This window comes from Hibiscus syriacus, unplaced genomic scaffold (genome assembly GCF_006381635.1).
Source record: "Hibiscus syriacus cultivar Baekdansim isolate YM2019G1 unplaced genomic scaffold, ASM638163v2 tig00112501_pilon, whole genome shotgun sequence".
NCBI lineage: Eukaryota > Viridiplantae > Streptophyta > Magnoliopsida > Malvales > Malvaceae > Hibiscus > Hibiscus syriacus.
In genome coordinates, this window is record NW_024063348.1 from 784,667 (window position 1) to 807,955 (window position 23,289).

General features: G+C 34.2%; 1 protein-coding gene across 1 annotated transcript; it reads left to right on the forward strand.

Annotated features, from left to right (window-relative positions):
* The first annotated feature begins 22,146 nt into the window (after window positions 1-22,146).
* LOC120180758 lies at window positions 22,147-23,283 on the forward strand. Its single transcript, XM_039186042.1, has one exon. It carries the CDS (start codon window positions 22,147-22,149, stop codon window positions 23,281-23,283), a length of 1,137 nt encoding a protein of 378 aa, XP_039041973.1.
* The last annotated feature ends 6 nt before the right edge of the window (window positions 23,284-23,289 follow it).

The following is a 23,289-nucleotide window of genomic DNA, read 5'->3' on the forward strand; positions in this document are numbered from 1 at the left end:
TTAAGATATTGTCAAAACAACATTCAATGCTAAAGATTTTGATGTGAACATCTATTTGTGGTACGATTTACTGGTGGTTATCCAGTTTAGGAATGAAAGGGATCGATATGCATGCTGGTCAAATAGAAAAGAATGGATACGTCTTTGGTTTGATGAACTGGAGCATCTGGATGGTTTTGAGTTCAAAATGAAAAGGAAAGTTTGGTTATGTCTTAAGGACGTCCCTCTCTCAGCTTGGTGTGATAAGTTCTTTTTGGAGTTAGGAAACTTATGGGGCAAAGTTCTAAGGATTGATGAACCTATGTCCAATCAGGATAGGTTTGATGTAGCTAGAATTCTATTGGAGGTGCAGTTCCGTTCGGATATTCCAGAGAAAGTTCCTATTCTGTTAAATGGTAGTGTTTTCTTTATTAAAATTTTCACATAAGTTTTTGATGAGGCTCGAGTTTTCTTGGATGGAACCTTGTCCGAGGGAGGAGAGAGGCAATCAGTGGCTGATGAAGTGGTGGAGTTGTCCGGGTTAGTGAAGGTATGTGCGTTAGACAATGGCCCCGAGAAAGGTGTTATGGGGGAGACATTGAATGATTTGTTGAGTCATAGGCATGCTAATGATAGTGGGAAGGTGGCAGTGAGCATGTTGCATGTATCATATAGATGGGTCTATTTCCAAGTCGACTGATGCTAGTTTTGGGCTGTTGGAGCTTAATAGAGACATAGAACAACAAAGGATGACTCATTCTATATCAAATAATTCTAGGCTGTTTGACGTGCCCCTAGAAGAGGTATATTCGCTTCAAGTATTGGAGGAGGTCATTCCCTTTGAAACTGTAACATCCTCAATACCGGGTTAGTGACCAAATTGTAAAGTTTCAGAAATTGATGATTAAAGTAGAAGAATTGAATAGTTCAATGATTTACCTGGAAATATTTCCTGAATTTGCTAGTAATTATTAAGGGAATTAAAGGGCAAAATGGTCATTTGACAAGGAAGATTTTTATTTCTCTTTATAAGATAAGGGAACCACGTGGGAAAGAAAGATTTCTCCAGAACTTCTTCTTCCTCTCCTCCCGTATCTCCAAGCTCAAAGGTGAGTTTCTTTGTTTACGGATTAATTGTTGATTTTAAGGTTGGAGTTTGATTATTAGATGATAACTAAGCTTAAGGAAAGCTTAAGTTATCTTAAAATCAAAGTATGATGGAGTTAGGAGGGATTAAAGATTTGAGGTTCTTGGGTGAAATCTTGAAATAGAGTTTATAACTAGAGTTAAAAGTTAAATTTGACTTGTCAATGGTCTAATTAAGAAGTTAGAAGCCATAGAATTAGAATCAAAAACATATTGCAAAGTTGGTTTAATTCTTGAGTTACATATGAGGAATAGAATTCTGAAGTTAAAGATGGTTTATATGGATATAAATTGGTTTAAGCATGTGTATATGAGTTGAGAACATGAAAGGGGATGAAAGATGAAGCATTTGAGTTGATTTGGGTAGATTTTTGGGCTTAAAAAAATGAATTCTGGGCTATGTGCATCGATGCATATTCAATGTGCACCGATGCATCAAGGGAAAATCTTCAGAAATTGTTCAATGTGTATCGATGCACATGAAGTGCATTGATGCACCTCTTAAAAATGGAAACATCGAATGCAATTAATGCATCGATGCATAAGCATCGATGCACATGTTATGAGATGCATCGGTACACTATAGAATGCATCGATGCACTTCAAGGGAAATTGAAATAGACGTTTCTTTTGGTCTAAGAAATAATAGATTAAATTATATCAATGAGATACTGATATGTATCAATGTATGATTATGTAGATATCGAACATGAACCAATTTCGGAACGATTATCAAGTTAAGATTCGATCGAAAGAGATGAATCATAAAGAGGATTGGAACTTAGTGAGGCCAAGGTGAGTGCATCTTATTACATAGGATTATATGGAAAGTGACTTGCGATAAGTCTATTCCGATAGTATAGTACATGATTATGTAATTAATATGAAATGTATGTATGTTTGATTATATGAATTGATATGCTTTTGGTATGTGCTATATGGTTGATGTAAAAACACTATTAAGTGTTGATGAAAAAAATATAAAATAAGTTATGAAATTATAGGAATAAAGAAGATAAGTCAACTGATATATGGAAATGGAAATAGATGTCTATGAAGAGTCATAGGAGAACAAATATAAATCATATGATAATGAAATATAAGACTATGTGAATACATGGTTATGAGATAAAATATGTAATAATAGGAGAATGTGATGAAAGTGAGTTTGTGAGTAGTGATAAGAACTAGGTAAACAGGTGTAACAGTTATATGCATAATAGAAACATGAGTTGGATAAGTACATAGTGATATAATCCACTATGAGAATTAGTATAATAGAGCTTTTTGATTTAATGAGAGTTAAGGGAACTAAATAAGATTGAATTATAGAATGAAAGGGGAATAGTATATCAAGTAGGAAACTTAAATATGAAGGGATGATACAAATATGTAAGATCTATCGAGCTATATGAAAAGGTTATAATGAATATATGAAATTGAATTAAGTAAATAAATTAAATTAATATATAAATAAAATACTATTTAATGATATATGTTTAGAAATACGACATAGTTTATGTAATCTAAGGGAATACAAAGAAATGAAGCCTAAGGTAGATGATATGATATAAGTTATTCTATACATATATGATATATATTATTAAGTAATATGAAAGGACTCCGAAAATGAATATAAGCTATGTGAAGGTGTTCTATATGCGATATGAATTATATATGATCATATGTGAACGAGATATGATATGTATGTTTACATGAATATCTGAGAAATGATCTACGTGATTATATGCATTTTGGATATATGTTATATGATATGGATCTACGTGACTACGTGAAAAAGAATATAAGCTATATGACATGGAAATGTTCTATGCGTAAGTGAATTATGTGTATATAAGAATACGTGAAATGACATAAATGATAATGCCCATGTTATGTGTCATGAGAGCTAGATGTATAGTTGGCATGCCAAGAGTCGAGGGTCTAAGTGGTCCGTAGGGACATAGTGGTTCTTCGGAACAATCAGTGGTCATTGGGGATAAATATTCAGTGCCCCTTGAGGGAATTATACGAGCTGTGGCGATAGCATAGTGCACAACCTCCATGTACTCGCATATCTTTAGTACTCACATGTGTATCACGGGCTAAATACGAGATAATATTAATAAACTTGATATGATGATATGTTTGTTTCCTTGTGAAATATTATGCGTGATATATGATTGTACAAATGGTGATTACAGAATCATATGATAAAAGGAATCAATGATAGTGATAAGCATGAAGATGATGATATAGTTGCTTTTGTGTATGTGTCTTATGATAGGACATATATGAGTACATGTTACAATATATGTGAATGATTATAATTGATTTACATGATGATATAATAACAAGTTTACATGATAAATGATATGAATAGAAGAGATCATAAGAACTTGAGACAAGAGGTATGAATAATTATGACATATACATATGTATGTATTTGTTACCTGTAAGAGTGTATGAATTGTATGAATGATAATAGTAATTGTTCATGTATGATTATTAGTTAAAGTTTGCATATATGTTATTGCCTCACTAAGTCATAGACTTAGCGTGTGATTGTTTCACACGTAGGTTACAGAAGCGAGAAGAGAAGCGAAAAAGAGTAAAACAGGTCAGCATCTCCCTTACAAAGATTTCAGATCAGAAAATATATAATTTAAAGAGAAAATAACCTCAGTGACCGAAAATGCTTTATAATATACGATTTTGACCAACTTTTTTTCGATTTGCCAAAATGACCAACAAAATCGCAATACGATCTCCAGTATCGCAAATCAGTTTCCAGATTCGCAACGCGATTTTGACTATCTCAACGCGATAATACAAAATCGCTACGCGATAATACAAAATCGCAACGCGATAATACAAAATCGCAACGCGATAATACAAAATCGCAATACGATTTTCAAAGCACCATTAGTATCGCAACGTGTATTTTATTTTTAAATTCCAAACACGAATATTAATATATCCCGTAATCGTAACTCATAACCTAAAACCCTAAATCACAACTCAGTCTCATCTCCATCTCTCACTCTCTACGGCGACATCCGTCCCCATATCCGACGAAATCCATCCACATCTTTGGCAAAATCCATCTATCTCCATCTCTCAGAGCCACCCTCACAATCATTCACGGTCAGAAATGGAAAATCAACCAAATCAACCACCGAGGGTTAGTTTTTTTAATTATTTTTATTTTGAAATTTTTGCATTATTATTAGGTTTTTCATATTGAAATTGATGATAAGTTTACTGGTAATTTCAATAATAGATTAATCATTTCACTTTGATTGCTTATTAAATTCATTCGATTGCTGCCAATACTGCTAAACTTTTTAGTCTTTAACCCTGTGAAATTAGTATTTGTCTTTGTTTTGTCTTTTGGTTGAAGTAATGCAATTCATTCAAGTTTCAATTTTAGACAATGACTATTTGAAACTGAGAATCGCAACGCGAAATGAAAATCGCAACGCGATTTTAGTTTCACGTTGTGATTTTCATTTTCATGTTACGATTTTAAGTTTCAAAAACTATTCTTCTTCTGCAAATTGAAACTTGAATGAATTGCATTACTTCAACAAAAAAACAAAGACAAATACGAAATTCACAGTGTTGTAAATTTAAGTTTGAAGAATAAACTACTACTACTCTTTATGTTTATTATTGTTTTTGGTATATCTTCACAGTGTAGTTTTTGGTATATCTAACTTGATATGTTTATTGTTTTTGTAGAACTTTTTTTCGGCTCAATTGACCTTAAGGAATAAAATAAGCCTAGTCACTACAATTGCGTCGAAGCTTTCACCTGTACAAAGAAAATTGTTTGAGGATACTTACTTCGGGCTATGGCTGAAAGTACAACATCCGGGTGGAGATGCTATGTTGACCCATTTATGGCTTCAGACCATGACTAGCGATCTACCCGAGAGTATAAAACGTGGTAATAAAGAGATATGGTTTCATTTTCCACCGGCGTATACGTGTTTTGGGCGGGAGGAGTTTTGCTTAATCATTGGTCTACGCTTCGGACACGATGATGTAGGTCGATACACTAGTCATATTATCCGCCTATCATGGAGAAGCTGAATTTACACGTCGACGACTTGACGAGATTATTTAATAAGAAAGATGGTTTTACTTGGATGGATGACGTCGATGTTGTCCGAGTATGCCTTTTAGTACTTTTGCATGCCGACTTTTTAGGCAGAGAGGTCAGACAACCTATTCCTAAGGACCTAATATTATTGGTAGATGACCTAAATGCATGGAACCTGTTTCCGTGGGGTTCGTATCTATGGAAAGCTACCTGGAATAAGTTGTCGTCTGCCTTTGATGACCGAAAAAGTTTGCGTGGCGATGGTTCCAAATACACTTTGTCAGGCTTTATTTGGGCATTTAAGGTAAGAATTTATATATAATGTTTCCAAAATTATAATTAATTATTTAACAATTACTAATGTTTGTGTATTATATTGTTTGTAGATTTAGATATTTGAGGCTTTTCCCGGCATGCAGACATATGCATTAAAAACTTCAAATGATATTCCTAGGGCTATTTCCTGGAAGAGGAAACGACAACTGTTGGATTAGGAAGAGTTAATACGATATACGACAATAAATGATGTAAGTTAACACAAATACTACCATATATAAACAAGTTATTACTAGTACACGTTTAACTTTGTTTGAGCTTTTATATTGTTAGGAGGCCAACACTCCATTACAGAGGCTGACACCCACGGAGGCTGAGCTTGCCACTGATTGGTGGCAAGCTAGTAAGCATTTTTTTAATGGCACGGATGATGAGCAACCTCTACTTCGAGAGCCATCACCTCACCCAGAGCCATCACCTGATCGACCACACTATACACCTCTACAACGAGAGCCATCGCCTATTCCGTCACATCATCGAGCCTCTTCTCCACCATTACCTCATGATAGTCAACCGACAAAGATGCCACGGCATTTATCTCCCTGTTGTCCACCTCCACGGGATGAGTTAGGGGAGTTACATGATAAGGTCAATGCCTTGCGTGAGGAGGTCGGTACTTTACGCAATGACAATGGTGCATGGCGTGATGAGGTATCTACTTTACGTGGTGAGGTAGCCGCTTTACGTGAGATGATAGCATCGTTACAGAATGAGGTTCATACTCTACGCAACGAGATAAGTTTAAGATTTTTCATATTTAACTTGATTTACTCATAATTTCACTTAGATTAACCATTTCACTTAGATTGCTGCCAATACTGCTAAACAGTTCTAAAATAACCCTGTGAAGTTAGTATTTGTCTTTGTTTTATCTTTTGGTTGAAGTAATGAAATCCATTCAAGTTTCAATTTGCAGAAGAAGAATAGTCGCAACACGAAACTTAAAATCGCAACGCGAAAATGACTATCGCAACGCAGAAATGACTATCGCAACGCAAATTTGACTATCGCAACTGGATAATCGCAATGCGAAATAAAAATCGCAACGTGAAAATCACAATGCGAAAATGAAAATCACAACGCGAATTTAGTTTCGCGTTGCGATTTTTATTTCGCATTGCGATAGTCATTTCCGCGTTGCGATTTTAAGTTTCAGAAACTATTCTTCTTCTGCAAATTGAAACTTGAATGGATTGCATTACTTCAACCAAAAGACAAAGACAAATACTAACTTCACAGTGTTGCAAATTTAAGTTTCAAGAATAAACTACTAATTTTTATGTTGTCCTTGAACATGCACTAAACCTATATGTTATCCTTTTAAATGTTTATATAAGTGCTTACTTCTGAAATGTTATCTGATGCATTTTGTGAACTATGATAGAATAATGACTTGGGTGAATACCGTGCAAGTTTGAAACTTATTTGTCTTTGTTTTCACTGTTTAATATCATGTCTGTTTATTTATTGATTTATGTATTAATTTATTTTTAGCGGCCCGATAAGGTGGATGCTTTACATCGGGTTTTTCTTGCACGACGGGGTTTACGCATCAGACGACGTGCACCTGCCATTACGTCTCCGTTCACCCCAATAGTGCAAAGAATCCGTAAGAAGAAGCCCGACTCACCTGTCATCGTTCAAGAGGTCTCTCCTATCGTTCAAGAGGCCCCTATCATCCCTCAAGAGTCCCCTCCTACCGTTCAAGAGGCCCCTGTCATTGTTGAAGAGGTCCCTCCCACCATTCAAGAGCCCGATTCACACGGCGTAATATGTCGAATTATTGAGAAACCCTATCACGTGCCAGACATGATGGATGAGTGTTGGCTTTCACATGAGTTACCGGCCAGTACCATTCCTGTAACACCCCCAACCCGTATCCGACCCGGATACGAGTCCGAAGTGTCACATTGACTTTTCAAACATTTATTCGTATAAAATAGTGAGTAATTTAAAAACTTTGATAACAGTTAACTCATTCAAAACGTTTACAAAATATATCAGAGTTCATACAATTTATATCTTTAGACTACATGCCAATTACACTCTATAACCAGTACATATATTTTCTGATTTGACATTTGGTAAGGAGAACTAACCTGTCTTGCTCCGCATTACTCTTTACTCTTCTCGAAACCTACGTGTGAAACAATCACACGCTAAGTCGAAGACTTAGTGAGACATAAAAACTTATAAGGTAAACGATACTAATAATCATACCTAAACAATTCTTACTATCATTTCATACCACTCATACTTTTACATGTAACGAATATATGCATACATATATGTCCTTATCATTCATATATCTTATCTCATGTTCCTATGATCTCTTATGTCCATATCATATAACATATACCATAACCAATTGCACATACACATACCATGTCATGTAAACCATATATATATATTATCATAAAACACGTACACTCAATCAATTATATTATCATCTTCATTTCTTTCTTATTTTATCACTATCATTGATTCATTTCATCATATAGTCTTATAAGTTACCATTTGTACAATCAATATCACACATGAAATTCCACAAGGGAACAAACATATTATCCTATCACTTTATTAATATTATCTATTTAATAGCCCATGATACTCATGTGAGAACTAAAGATATGCGAGTACATAGAGGTTGTGCACTAATGCTGTCACCACAGCTCATATAATTGCACCGAAGTGCCACGTAGAATTGCACCGGAGTGCTGCGTAGAATTACACCGTAGTGCCATATAATAATGTCCCGAAGGACCACATATCACTCCTTAAGAATCATATACATATACCAGGGATCAAGTATGTGTCTCACCAGACTTCACACATGTTCCAAAGAATACATATATATCCCGAAGGACCACATATCACTCCTTAAGAATCATATACATATACTAGGGATCAAGTATGTGTCTCACCAGACTTCACACATGTTCCAAAGAATACATATATATCCCGAAGGACCACATAGACCCTCGACTCTTGGCATGCCAACTATACCCCTAGCTCTCATGACACATAACATGGGCATTATCTTTTATATCCTTTTACATATTCATGTAACCATATCATATATTCATATAAGCTCATGGTTTCATTCACATATACATGTAATCACGTAGTTTCTTTCATGTAATTCATGTCACTTTTCATATGAATTCATATTCATATGTCACATAGGATTCACCCTCATGTATCACATATACTTTCTCTTTTATATGGCTCATAACATTTCTCATGTGTTCATATGACATGTAACTCATTGTCATCTTATCATGTTACCACATAGACATATCATCTTACAATACATACAAAACATATCAATACCTATATTCACATATACCTATCATTTCATTATCCTTATTATTATTCTTATCATCACCATTAATCCCTTTTACTTACCATATTCATATCAATAACACATATACCCATGCACACATATAAATCATAACAAATACATACTTCTATGAATTCATGTTTTTCACTATTGGAAATAGACTTATCACAAGTCTTATTTTCCCTTGAACCTCATATACTAGAGAATGTGCACTCATCTTAGCTTTACTTTGATTCGATTATAATCCTTCAATTGATCCGTAACGGGATCACGTTCTACATCTACATCATCATACATAGATCTATATTAGTATTATAACTAATATACTCTAATGGTTCACTCTTTAGACCAAGAGAAAAGTCAATTTCATCTTTTAATGAAGGTATGCATCGATGCACTACTGATGCATCGGTGCATAAAATGTATTCGATGTTGTATTATTACTGGGATGCATCGATGCATGCCTTATGCATCGATGCACTAATTGCATTCGATGTTTCCTTATTAATGGGATGCATCGATGCACTACTTATGCATCGATGCACAAATTGCATTCGATGTATTTATTTTAAAAGAGTGCATCGATGCACTACCAATGCATCGATGCACCTTCAAACAATTTCTGGGTTTTAACATTGATGCATCGGTGCACTATGAATATGCATCGATGCACTCTGCCCAGAACCTCTTTTTGAACCCGAAAAATCATTCTTTTTGGATTAAATCCTTCATATTTCCACCCCTTTCATATTCCTAACTTTCATATACATAATTAAACTCATTAATATTCATTTATCTCATCTTTAACCTTAATATCCTCTCATCTTTAGGAATTTCAAGAATCATACCCTATTTTCCACATGTTTCAAATCCAATTCTAACACTTAATACTTCTTAATTAAGCTGATGGCAAGTCAAATCTAACTTTAGAACTTCAAAAACCTTTCTATAACAAAAGTTCATTTATAAACCCTTAATAGAAATTCCTTTCTAATTCTATCTCTTTGGTGTTTTAAACTTATATAAGCTTTCCTTAAGCTTATATAACCCTCAAAGACTCAAATCCAACTTAAAACTTTCAAGAAATCAAAAGCTAAATCAAACTTACCTTTGCTCTTGGCTTCCACATGAAGAAGAAGAAGAAAGGAGAAGAGAATTCTGGAGAATTCTCTCCCTTTCCACGTGTATATAATTCCATTTTTTTCCTTAAATGATCAAATGACCATTTTACCCTTTATTTCCTTTAATAATTACTAAATAACCTTCATCATATATATCCAATAACCATTGAACTATTTCATTCTTCTACTTTAGTCATCAAATTCTGAAACTTTACAATTTGGTCACTAATCCATAATTTGGGATGTTACAAATCTCCCCTCCTTTTAAAAAAATTCGTCCTCGAATTTTCACTGCACATCCTGAAAAGGACATATCTTCTAACGTTCTCATGCTACTTTCTGAACTTAATCTGTTGTATCATCTTTAATAACTTGGTTCTTATCTTTTCAATTATTCGACTACCTTTTTACTTTATATCTCCTATCATGTCACTTATCAGATAGACAATAACATTAATTCTTATTACTCCAACTCATAAATCAATCAAATTCCTTGCCAATCTTCAATTGTCTTTCAAGAATCACCAAACTTTTATTTCATCCTTATTTGACTGACTCCAAAACTTCCTTACTACATATAAATCTTTATTCATTTCTCTGACTACATCCACTTGACCAAGAAACATAACCTTAAATCTTCATCATAACTGATTAAACATACACTTTGCATAACTAAACAATTTCTCATATTACCTGACATACCTTTCTTACTTCTGGTTAAACTTATAACCTATATCTCAACATAATCTTTATCACATCTAATTCTTTAAACTTCATCCTTTCATTTTCTTCATAACTCAAAATATTCTTATACGCCAATCATATCTTTCTTTCATGTTCACATACTCTTTTCCTATCACTTAAACTTATCTCTGATTACCAGTCTTTATTATATCTTTATAATTTTACTAATCAACTTCACTTATACAAAACCTCATTCTTATCATATCTTTCTTGTATTTTCTTCCTTCAAAATTTTCTTTAAAACATATAAATATTTATCTCCTTGCCTATATCATATTTATATGATCAAAATATACAACCACATCCAGATTCGTATCTTATTTGATTAACTTACTTTATGTTTCCTTCAAATCGGATAATTCTAACATCCATGTCATTACAGCTAATTAATAACAACTTTTCAATCTAGGGCGTAAGCCCTGATCAAATTAATCTTACACATCATTTCAGTTAAAAACAACCTAGTGTAATTCACTTATTGAACCCATACTCTCATTCATATACAGTATTATGCCTTGTCTATTTTATTACCTTCATCGAACCATTCATATACATTCTTTGCAGTCGGAATTATTTCAACAATAATTTACTCAACTAATCAAATAAACATTCAATCTCATACACCATTTCACTTCCATAATTCAAGCTTAACATTCTAACTTCCTTTATTTATAAACTGATCATTGATGTACCCATACTTAAACTCTTCTTATCAATCCTTAGTTTTACTCAAACATTTGAATCCTCACTTCCTTCACTCTATCACTTTACTATAATCACAGTATACAACTGTATCCAGATTCACTTCATATTTGGTTATCATAACCTACCATATCTTGAAATCTTGTAATTTCAATACATTCCGTCCCATAATCTTGTTAGCCCACGCTAACTCTTTCCATCTTAAATACAAAAACAATATCTACCTCACTTGATACATTTAAAATACTTCTTATCCTTCACATTATTTAATTTCTAGCAAAACACTTAATCCATTCCTTGATCTTTATCCATTTATCCTTTTATAATCTGCATTGTCTTATACATAACTAAACCATATCATGTTCTTCATAATCCCATGCTCTTTTATATCACATATATTTATCCATAACCATCACTCCTTATCACATTTTCATTACTTTGATAGTCAACTTTACTCGCACAAAACCTTATTCTTTACCATTCTTATACTTATGTTTTCTCCACTTGTTTAAAAAAAATCACCAGATTTCAATACTTTTTCTGCTTCGATTTACATAACTTCTAAAAGAGCTTTTAACCCAATTCACAAGGGTTGTCTTTAACCCTGACTTATCCTCAATTAACTCTTTGTTTAATCTTTCAAGATTAACCCTACTGTTGGAGTCTGTCGAACTCTCATCTGATTTGATTCTTTGACGGAGAATACAACTAATTCATGTCTGGTTTAAAGTTGAACCAGAATCTCTACCTTTCTTTGATGGTGCGAAAATTCTATGAAGCACTAATTCTCTTAATCATCTAAGATTTTATTTCTCCAAACTTTTCGTTCTGAGCTTTTTCCCTTTAAAGCTTTAACACAATTAAACATTTCTTGAAACGATAACAAATTCAAAACCAGTAACACTCTTTTAATTTAAGGCGCAAGTCCTAACAAAATATCACATGTATCATTTTCAGTCGGAATTAACTCAGCATCAATTCTGCTTAGCTTAATAAATTTATAATCATACTCATACAAGGTGTAATTCCCTTGTTTCAAGCTCGTGTATTCCAGTTTCATCTGTTTTATAAACTGGTCATCAATGCACTTATTCTTGAACTCTTATACAATTCTAATCACATCATTTAATCTTTTAACGTTCTTATGGTGACAATTGTCCACCATACTCTAACTTACCAAAGTAGTAACAAAAATACTCAATTCAACATCTCCACTTTGAAGAAATGAAAACCTTCTATCATATCATTCAACCAAAGGTCTATAACAATAGAACCTTCCTCAAATCCACCCTTGAACTTGGGTGCTCGCAACTTTATCAACTAATTTGATACATTCATTCTATGAGTTAAAGAAGTATAAATTGAAAACACATCAGAACATTCTTCAATCATGAAGAATAATTTTCCAAATTTTATACAGGCATTTCCTGAGGTGTTCGCTCTTCTCCCTGCCTGGCCAAGGCAGGTGAATGCTATTACCTTCAGGTTTATTACCTTTCACTTCTTTCGAAGCTCTTATTATCATACTTCTATTATCACATAATAATCTATTTTTTTATTAGCAAGACAGCATACTCCTTACACTATCAGATCAGAATTTTTTTCACTTTGAGTTGGCATGTACACTTTTTAAAACACTTCTGACTTCGATTTAAGCCTAGAATCGGCTAAACCGTAGCTCTGATACCATTAAGTGTAACACCCCAACCCGTATTCGACCCGGATACGAGTCCGAAGTGTCACATTGACTTTTCAAACATTTATTCGTATAAAAGAGTGAGTAATTTAAAAACTCTTATAACAGTTAACTCATTCAAAACGTTTACAAAATATATCAGAGTTCATACAATTTATATCTTTAGACTACATGCCAACTACACTCTATAACCAGTACATATATTTTCTGATCTGATATTTGGTAAGGAGAACTGACCTGTCTTGCTCCGCATTACTCTTTACTCTTCTCGAAACCTACGTGTGAAACAATCACACGCTAAGTCGAAGACTTAGTGGGGCATAAAAACTTATAAGGTAAACGGTACTAATAATCATACCTAAACAATTCTTACTACCATTTCATACCACTCATACTTTTACATGTAACGAATATATGCATACATATATGTCCTTATCATTCATATATCTTATTTTATGTTCCTATGATCTATTATGTCCATATCATATAACATATACCATAACCAATTGCACATACACATACCATGTCATGTAAACCATATATATATATATTATCATAAAACATGTACACTCAATCAATTATATTATCATCTTCATTTCTTTCTTATTTTATCACTATCATTGATTCCTTTCATCATATAGTCTTATAAGTTACCATTTGTACAATCAATATCACACATAAAATTCCACAAGGGAACAAACATATTATCCTATCACTTTATTAATATTATCTATTTAATAGCCCATGATACTCATGTGAGAACTAAAGATATGCGAGTACATAGAGGTTGTGCACTAATGATGTCACCACAGCTCATACAATTGCACCGAAGTGCCACGTAGAATTGCACCGGAGTGCCGCGTAGAATTGCACCGTAGTGCCATATAATAATGTCCCGAAGGACCACATATCACTCATTAAGAATCATATACATATACTAGGGATCAAGTATGTGTCTCACCAGACTTCACACATGTTCCAAAGAATACATATATATCCCGAAGGACCACATATCACTCCTTAAGAATCATATACATATACTAGGGATCAAGTATGTGTCTCACCAGACTTCACACATGTTCCAAAGAATACATATATATCCCGAAGGACCACATAGACCCTCGACTCTTGGCATGCCAACTATACCCCTAGCTCTCATGACACATAACATGGGCATTATCTTTTATATCCTTTTACATATTCATGTAACCATATTATATATTCATATAAGCTCATGGTTTCATTCACATATACATGTAATCACGTAGTTTCTTTCATGTAATTCATGTCACTTTTCATATGAATTCATATTCATATGTCACATAAGATTCACCCTCATGTATCACATATACTTTCTCTTTCATATGGCTCATAACATTTCTCATGTGTTCATATGACATGTAACTCATTGTCATCTTATCATGTTACCACATAGACATATCATCTTACAATACATACAAAACATATCAATACCTATATTCACATATACCTATCACTTCATTATCCTTATTATTATTCTTATCATCACCATTAATCCCTTTTACTTACCATATTTATATCAATAACACATATACCCATGCACACATATAAATCATAACAAATGCATACTTCTATGAATTCATGTTTTTCACTATTGGAAATAGACTTATCACAGGTCTTATTTTCCCCTGAACCTCATATACTAGAGAATGTGCACTCACCTTAGCTTTGCTTTGATTCGATTATAATCCTTCAATTGATCCGGAACGGGATCACGTTATACATCTACATCATCATACATAGATCTATATTAGTATTATAACTAATATACTCTAATGGTTCACTCTTTAGACCAAGAGAAAAGTCAATTTCATCTTTTAATGAAGGTATGCATCGATGCACTACTGATGCATCAGTGCATAAAATGTATTCGATGTTGTATTATTACTGGGATGCATCGATGCATGCCTTATGCATCGATGCACTAATTGCATTCGATGTTTCCTTATTAATGGGATGCATCGATGCACTACTTATGCATCGATGCACAAATTGCATTCGATGTATTTATTTTAAAAGAGTGCATCGATGCACTACCAATGCATCGATGCACCTTCAAACAATTTCTGGGTTTTAACATTGATGCATCGGTGCACTATGAATATGCATCGATGCACTCTGCCCAGAACCTCTTTTTGAACCCGAAAAATCATTCTTTTTGGATTAAATCCTTCATATTTCCACCCCTTTCATATTCCTAACTTTCATATACATAATTAAACTCATTAATATTCATTTATCTCATCTTTAACCTTAATATCCTCTCATCTTTAGGAATTTCAAGAATCATACCCTATTTTCCACATGTTTCAAATCCAATTCTAACACTTAATACTTCTTAATTAAGCTGATGGCAAGTCAAATCCAACTTTAGAACTTCAAAAACCTTTCTATAACAAAAGTTCATTTATAAACCCTTAATAGAAATTCCTTTCTAATTCTATCTCTTTGGTGTTTTAAACTTATATAAGCTTTCCTTAAGCTTATATAACCCTCAAAGACTCAAATCCAACTTAAAACTTTCAAGAAATCAAAAGCTAAATCAAACTTACCTTTGCTCTTGGCTTCCACGTGAAGAAGAAGAAGAAAGGAGAAGAGAATTCTGGAGAATTCTCTCCCTTTCCACGTGTATATAATTACATTTTTTTCCTTAAATGATCAAATGACCATTTTACCCTTTATTTCCTTTAATAATTACTAAATAACCTTCATCATATATATCCAATAATCATTGAACTATTTCATTCTTCTACTTTAGTCATCAAATTCTGAAACTTTACAATTTGGTCACTAATCCATAATTTGGGATGTTACAATTCCGACAGATGAAGTGGATAGGAGAAAACTACCGGAAACAATTCTGGATAATACCCTTTGGGCTAAGACCACAGTTGATTTTTATCTATATGAGCGGAGCCAGGGGTGTAACACTGACATATACAAACTCAACGATGATATACATTTGTTGCTTGATCGGTCTTGGTGGGGTGTGTTATTAGGGGTTGAAGACAATGTCTATTTCGATGGGGGGTAAGTCTTATATTTTTCTTATATTTCATTTTGATTAATTTTTTTTAAAATTTATGTAATTCACTAATATATGTCTTTTTTTGTAAAAAAACATATTGATGCATGAGTGTCACGTCTTCTAATAATAAGGAAAATGAGGAAAAATAAAAAAAATGCGATATACAATTATGCCGACGTCTTTTCACGTAGTTCACGTGAAGAATCAACGAGATGAATCATATGTGTTGGGTAATGGACAAACTAAACTTTATCATGCATGGTGGGAGGTCGATAAGGTTAGTATTTATTTTTTAAATATTTTAAAGGTGTTCATAAATAAGTGCGCAATTGAATTATTACTTATGATTGCAGGTGTTTATCCTTGTTTTGGAACATAATCATTGGTTTCTCGTCGAGCTTCAGCTCTCATCCCTGAAGACAATAATATATGACAACATGATAAATTACATATCATTGTCTGATTTGAGAGATATTATTAAGGGATGGAGATTTCATTTGGCTAAATTCTTGGATGCGATTAATTATTGGACTTATTCTGGAAACAATAAGCCAAAGAAGTTCAATGTTACAGTTATCAGAGACGAGACCACGCCACAACAAACGCAGAGAGCCAGAGGGGATTGTGGTCCTCTCGTATGCATGTGCTTGGAGCGTTTGACGACAGGAAGTATATAGTTTCTACCTCCCACCGATAGAGATAGAGGTGCAGTAGGCTTGTGGTTTCAGCATTTATGGCTAGAGCGATATATGTGAGACGCTGCCTACATGCATCCGCGTTATGAAAGTGTCCATAAACAATTGGTAATTCAAATGCAAGTGTTGTTAAGTACCTATAATTCAATAATTTGCTGTTTTTTGGTTTTAGATGTGTAGAAAGTGTTGTTTGAGCAAATGTTTGGTTTCTGCATGTTAATCCTAAAGTGAGCTGCGTGAAATTGATGTATGGGTGCATAAACAACTGTCTGGGGTACACTTTTTTTTATTGTTTAATTGATTCTTAAAAGTTGATTTGCTTAATTGATGATGAAAATACGAATTATTATTATTTTTTGCTTGTTTAATTGATTTGTACAAGTTGATTTGTTTAATTGATGTGTAAGTAATTATTATTTATGCTTGTTTAATTGATTGAAATGTAAAAGTTGATTTGTTGATTTCAATATGCATCATATTGAAGACAAAAGACTTGTTGAATGTATACTTTCGCAACGCTAAACTCAAAATCGCAACGCTAAACTCAAAATCGCAAAGCGAAAGCCAAAATCGCAAAGTGAAAGTCAATTCGCGTTGCGAAAGTTAATTAGCATTGCGATAGTCTAATACGCTTTGCGATTTTCTCGTTGCGATAGACAAATTCCCGTTGCGATAATCAAATTCACGTTGGGATAGTCAAATTCGCGTTGCGATAGTCAAATTCACGTTGCGATATTCAAATGAATGTGTAATAAGTGATAACAACTGAACAAATCATAACAATGTTCAAACTCAAGTTACTAATACATGCCTAACTGAAAATGTTAAAAGTTTACACATAAAATACACATAATACAACGTTTGCATTTAAAAATACCTAAGTTAATAGTCCCAAAAGGTGAAGCCGGTTGTAATTGGGATTTTGATTTTGATAGCGGTTTTGATTGCGTTTTGCTTGACACCATATAAGCTTTGGATTTTGATGAGGATCCAAATTTTGGTAGAGGAAAAGATGATTGTGATGGCATTGGTGATCCACATGTCAACCTTGTATGACCACTTTCCTTGCACCGACTACATGTCGATCTCTTCTTCTCTTCACCCTTAGACGGTATACGATCGTGACTTTTTGGTCGGCCAGGTAGCCTTCTGTCCATGGCTGGTGGTAAAACTGTTTGTAAGTCATCTGGTATGTCCCACTCAGAAGGATGTTGAATAGGGTAGATAATCTCGGCATAAGTCTGTCGATATACTTCTATAGTGTAGCAATCCATAGCGTATGCGCTTGAATCATCTTGGTTTAGATGAAGAGCAACTTTTATAACATGGCCACACAGATAACCAGATGTTTGTCATTTCATACAACTACACGTCTTTGCATTTAGATCGACAAGCCCATTTAAGTTTTTATCCAGTACTTCAAACAAAGTGTTTGAACATTGTTCAACTCTCCATGACGTTGACTTCACAAAACATTTTGTTATCTTTTTTTAAGTCCATGGTGTAACACGATGTTCCAATGTTCCTGTAAATTTAAATAAATAATACTTAGTAAAATATATGATAAGTTACGAATTTAAAGAAATAATACTTGCATGATTTCTTTTCTTGTAGTACCACTATTGAATAGAGGCTCGAAAAAACTCCATTAACATAGTAATGGGTAATTTTCGGGAATGACGACTTAGAGCGTTGATTGATTCTGCACTATTATACGTCATGAAACCATATCTTGCTCCAAGTTGATGTACTCTTGACCATCTTTCAAACCCGACATCTTCTAGTGTTTGAGCACACTGAGGCAAAACACGTCTTAAACAATTTATATGCTTATTAAAATCCACTTCCCGATAAGCTTTTACAGCCTTCCAGTATGTTCATTTGTGATTTTTTATACCAGCAGACCTTGGTTTTAGATTTCTATACAAATGAACACCATAAAGTCCATGAAAAGCATCTGGGAAACACCTTCTAACAGCATTGTCAATTGAGTTTGCCCTATCGGATATGATTGTTAGATTGCTAATATGACCTATGCAATCCCTAAGATGCCCCATAAACCATGTCCATGAATCAGAGGTTTAAGATTTGCCAACCCCGTAAGCTATTGGCAATATCCCATTGTTAGCATCCATGACTACTGCTAATAAGTTTAATCCAAGGTATCGACCTTTCAAATGTGCTCCGTCAACTATAATAAATGGGCGCATGCAAGTAATAAACGAACGAATCTACAAAATAATATACACAAGAAATATAATCATTTAAATGTGAAATGCATGTAACTAACAAAAATGAGTCAACAAAATTATATTGATTTACTAACCGCAACACCAATGGCGATAAACAGCAACTCAAAGCGTCCATCTCTATCTGTTTTGAAATAAGTTACCGACCCAGGATTTTTCAGCTTTAAATTGTGACAATAAGCCGGCAGTTGGGCAAACGATGCTTCTGGCGACCCCCTCAACAATTCCAAGGCATAACATTTGGCTCTCCAAGCTTGAGAATATGAGATACTAATCTTGAACCGAGCATTCATGTCAGTCATAATTTCATGTCCCCGATATACCCTGCCATTCAAAAACATTAACTCAGCCAGAAAACCACCCAACACCTTTTTGTTTGCCTGTCTATGGTGAGGAAAAACTTGGGTTCTTGAACATGTATGTTTATCAATAAAAGTCCTAACTTGAAACATTTCGCAATCTTTTATCCTCTTTGCAATCATACGCCACGTACAGTTTTTGTTAATCATACACCTTATTTCGAAACGATCTTTGCTTGATTTGTTAACTTTTAGTTGATAGCCATCTTCTACACATTTTGTATACAAAGCTATCTTCAAGTCTTCCTTTGTATCAAAACAATCATCTTTCTTGATACGAATAATTTTTGTGTAACAATCAACTGTTATCTTTACCAACTCTTCTTCCGGTATCTGAAGTAATTCTGGCATATTCCAGTTATACTCCCGTGGCATTTTCTTCGGGGACTTTTCTTCGGGGATTTCTTCTTCTTCTTTTTCTTCTTCAGGGTTATATGAATTACAGAATTGATGTTCAATATTTTTATTCACAGTCGTAACTTCCTCCTCATTATCATCAACAACATCTTCCTCGGCAGCGGCTGTTTCATCATCAAAATTCGGGTATTGACCAATATCAAAATCATTACACACAGGGTATGTTTCTTCTTCTAAAACATCATCAAAATCCGAGTATTGACCAAGATCAAAGTCTGGGTATTGACAAAGATCAAATTTCGAATACTGACTAGTACTTACAATTTTTTTTGTTGGCTCATCATCGTCTAACTGGTCAATACGAAAACTGAAATTTGGTGCTGAAAGTTGATTGGGATTTAGATTAGGGAAATGTTGTGGGTTTTGAGATTGTGTTTGGTATTGGAAATGTGGTGAAACAAAATTTTCTTGGTGATGAAATTGTGGTAGAACCATTAAATTTTGAGCACCATAAACTGGGGTTGAAAAACTTAGTTGATTACCACCTGCTACTGACCCAACTTCACTACTTCTAGGTTCAACAACATACAATGTAACATTATCTTGCGAAACACTAATGTAAGTAATGAATCGTTCAACATCTTCATTGTCAGTTAACAAATAAACTTTACCTTTTCTCTGATAAGATAGCCTAAATCCACTTAGGGGCTCTAAATTCAATTTATTTGTAACACGTAACATTAGAGTTTCATAAGTTAACTTTTTTAATGACAGTTTTAGTTGAAGATTCATGGGTAAAGGCATATATTGCAAAACACCATGAACATTCTCCCATGACCCTCCAAAACACAAATCTATCCAAACATGATCAACATTAGATGATTTCATTATTGTAAATTAATTTACTAAACAAACGAGTTGCGAAACTAAAACATGTTGCCGGATGGGGAAGGATATCGTTGGATATAGGATGTCGTTGGATATAGGAACAGATGTCGCCGGAGAGAGTGATAGATGGAGATGGAATGAGTTACGATTTAGGGATTTAGGTTATGAGTTACTGCTGCTGCATAGTTATATACCCAAAACATTTGTGTTGCGAAACTAAAACCTGTTGCGAATTTGAAATTCAGTGTTGCGATAGTCAGAATCGCGTTGTGATAGTCAGAATCACGTTGCGATTTTGTATTATCGCGTTGCGATTTATATATTCGCATTGCGATTTTCTAAAATCGCAACGCGAATTTGGAAAATCGCAATGGGATAGTCAAAATCGCGTTGCGAATATGGAAACTGATTTGCGATACTGGAGATCGCGTTGCGATTTAGAGATCACATTGCGATTTTGTTGGTCATTTTGGCAAATCGAAAAAAATTTGGTCAAAATCGTATATTATAAGGCTTTTTCGGTCACTGAGGTTATTTTCTCTAATTTAAATGTGTTTGGTTATGTTGAATATAGTTGGCATGTACTAAGTGATTGAGTTAAATATATTCTGATCGATTTTGGTTATTTTGGTCGATTTATGTAAATAAACTGCTTTTATTTTAATGAAAGTTTTAAATTTTCTTTGAATTTTGTCAAGAGTCAAAGTTTGAAAAGTCAATGTGACACCTCAGACTCGGATCCGGGTCGGGTACGAGTTGGGGGTGTTACAGAAACACGTGTTGTTGGGTTAGTTAATTCTCCGATGGTTAAGCATAATCTATCTAATTTAATTGAGAAGGTTTCGACTCTCACTAATAAGGGGGCTAGTCGGTCTTCTGGTAAAGCTTCGAAGAAAGACAAGCAATCTAAAAAGAAGAAGTCGTGTGTCAAACGTCGGGTAAAGCTGCATAAACCAAGTAGCTTGATGATTGGATCGGGCAGTCAGGGTGGAGATATGTTCGTTCATTTTTCGGGGTCTGTAAGTGAAGCCGAAGCTTCTTTAGCAGTTGGTGAGGCTCTGGGGTGGAATTTTCAGCTTTGAAACAAGAGATTATTGAGATATTGGTGTTGATTGAGCATTTTGGGTAAGTTGTGAAGTTTTTTCACAGATGGTGTTTGTTTTGTATGTTTATTTCTTTATGGAAATGGGTTTTTCTATTCTAACTTGGAATGTTAGAGGATTGGGGAGAAGTATTAAATTAAGAGATATTAGTCGAGTTATTGATTCGAATAAAGCGAGCATAGTCATGCTGCAGGAAACTTAACTTGCGGATGCGCCGGTGTCTGTAGTAAGAAAGCTTATAGGGAGGTACAACATGCATCTTGTTTTTGCATCTGCTGAAGGAGCGTCAGGGGGGCTTGTGTCGTTGTGGGATTATAGTGCGTTTACTTTAGGAAGGCAAATCGTCCTGAAGAGAATTGTGGCTTTAAAAGGATTATTAGTTCAGAATAATTTGGAGATCGGTATCATCAACGTCTATGGTCCGAACGTTCAGGGGGAAAGGGTGGAGTTTTTCGAGCAATTAAATGACGTTATAGTAAGTCTAAATTCACCCGTTATTGTGGGGGGTGATTTCAACACAGTTATAACTGAATCTAAAAGATTAGGGAGTCAGTATCATTCTGCTGCGTCGAGCATTTTCGAAAATTTCATTTCTGGATGGAGTTTGATAGAAGTCCTTATTTCGGGTAGTGTGTTTACGTGGTTTAGGGGAGTTACTAATGTTGATGCAAGCAGGCTAGATAGAATCCTTATTTCAACAGAAATTACTTGTGAGTTTCCGCATTTGATGCAATTCGCTCTTCCCAGAAGTCTATCGGGTCATAATCCTGTTTTACTTAAAGACAGGAAAATAAAGAAATTTTACAGGCCTTTCAAATGGTTTAATCATTGGGTTGATGATCCTTGTCTATCGGATAAAATTATAGGTGTTTGTATGGCTAACAAGGGTAAAAGCATGTTCCAAACTTTTTTGTTGGTTAAGCATGCATCTAAGGAGTGGGAAGGAGCTGTTTGTAATAATATTTCAGATTTAGTAGAAGCGCTTAGAAGTAAAATTGATTCTTTAGAGAAAATTTGTATATCAAATCCTACAGATAACTTAGCCCAAGCTGAACTCGTGTCTTCAAAGGCTAGATTGTGGGCTGTATCAAGGAGGGAAGAACGTGAGTGGTTGCAGAAATCAAAACTCAAGTGGTTCAAGGAAGGTGACAAAAATACAAAGTTTTTCCATATAACAGCAGCATCAAGAGGTAGAATTAATCATATTTCGAAATTGAAGGTGGATAATTCGGTTTTCAAAAATCAATTAGGGATTCAACAAGCTTTTGTTCAATACTTTCGTAGAGGTTTTAATGCAGTGAGTACTCTCCCAATTAAGAAATTTGATATTCCTTTGAAGAGATTAAATGTTGCGTCCAGAAGGATTATCGAAAGTCCTTTTTCTGAATAGGAGGTG

Excerpts from the sequence above, each read along its gene's own strand:
- LOC120180758 (XM_039186042.1), top strand. The coding sequence starts at position 22,147 with ATGCATCTTGTTTTTGCATCTGCTGAAGGAGCGTCAGGGGGGCTTGTG.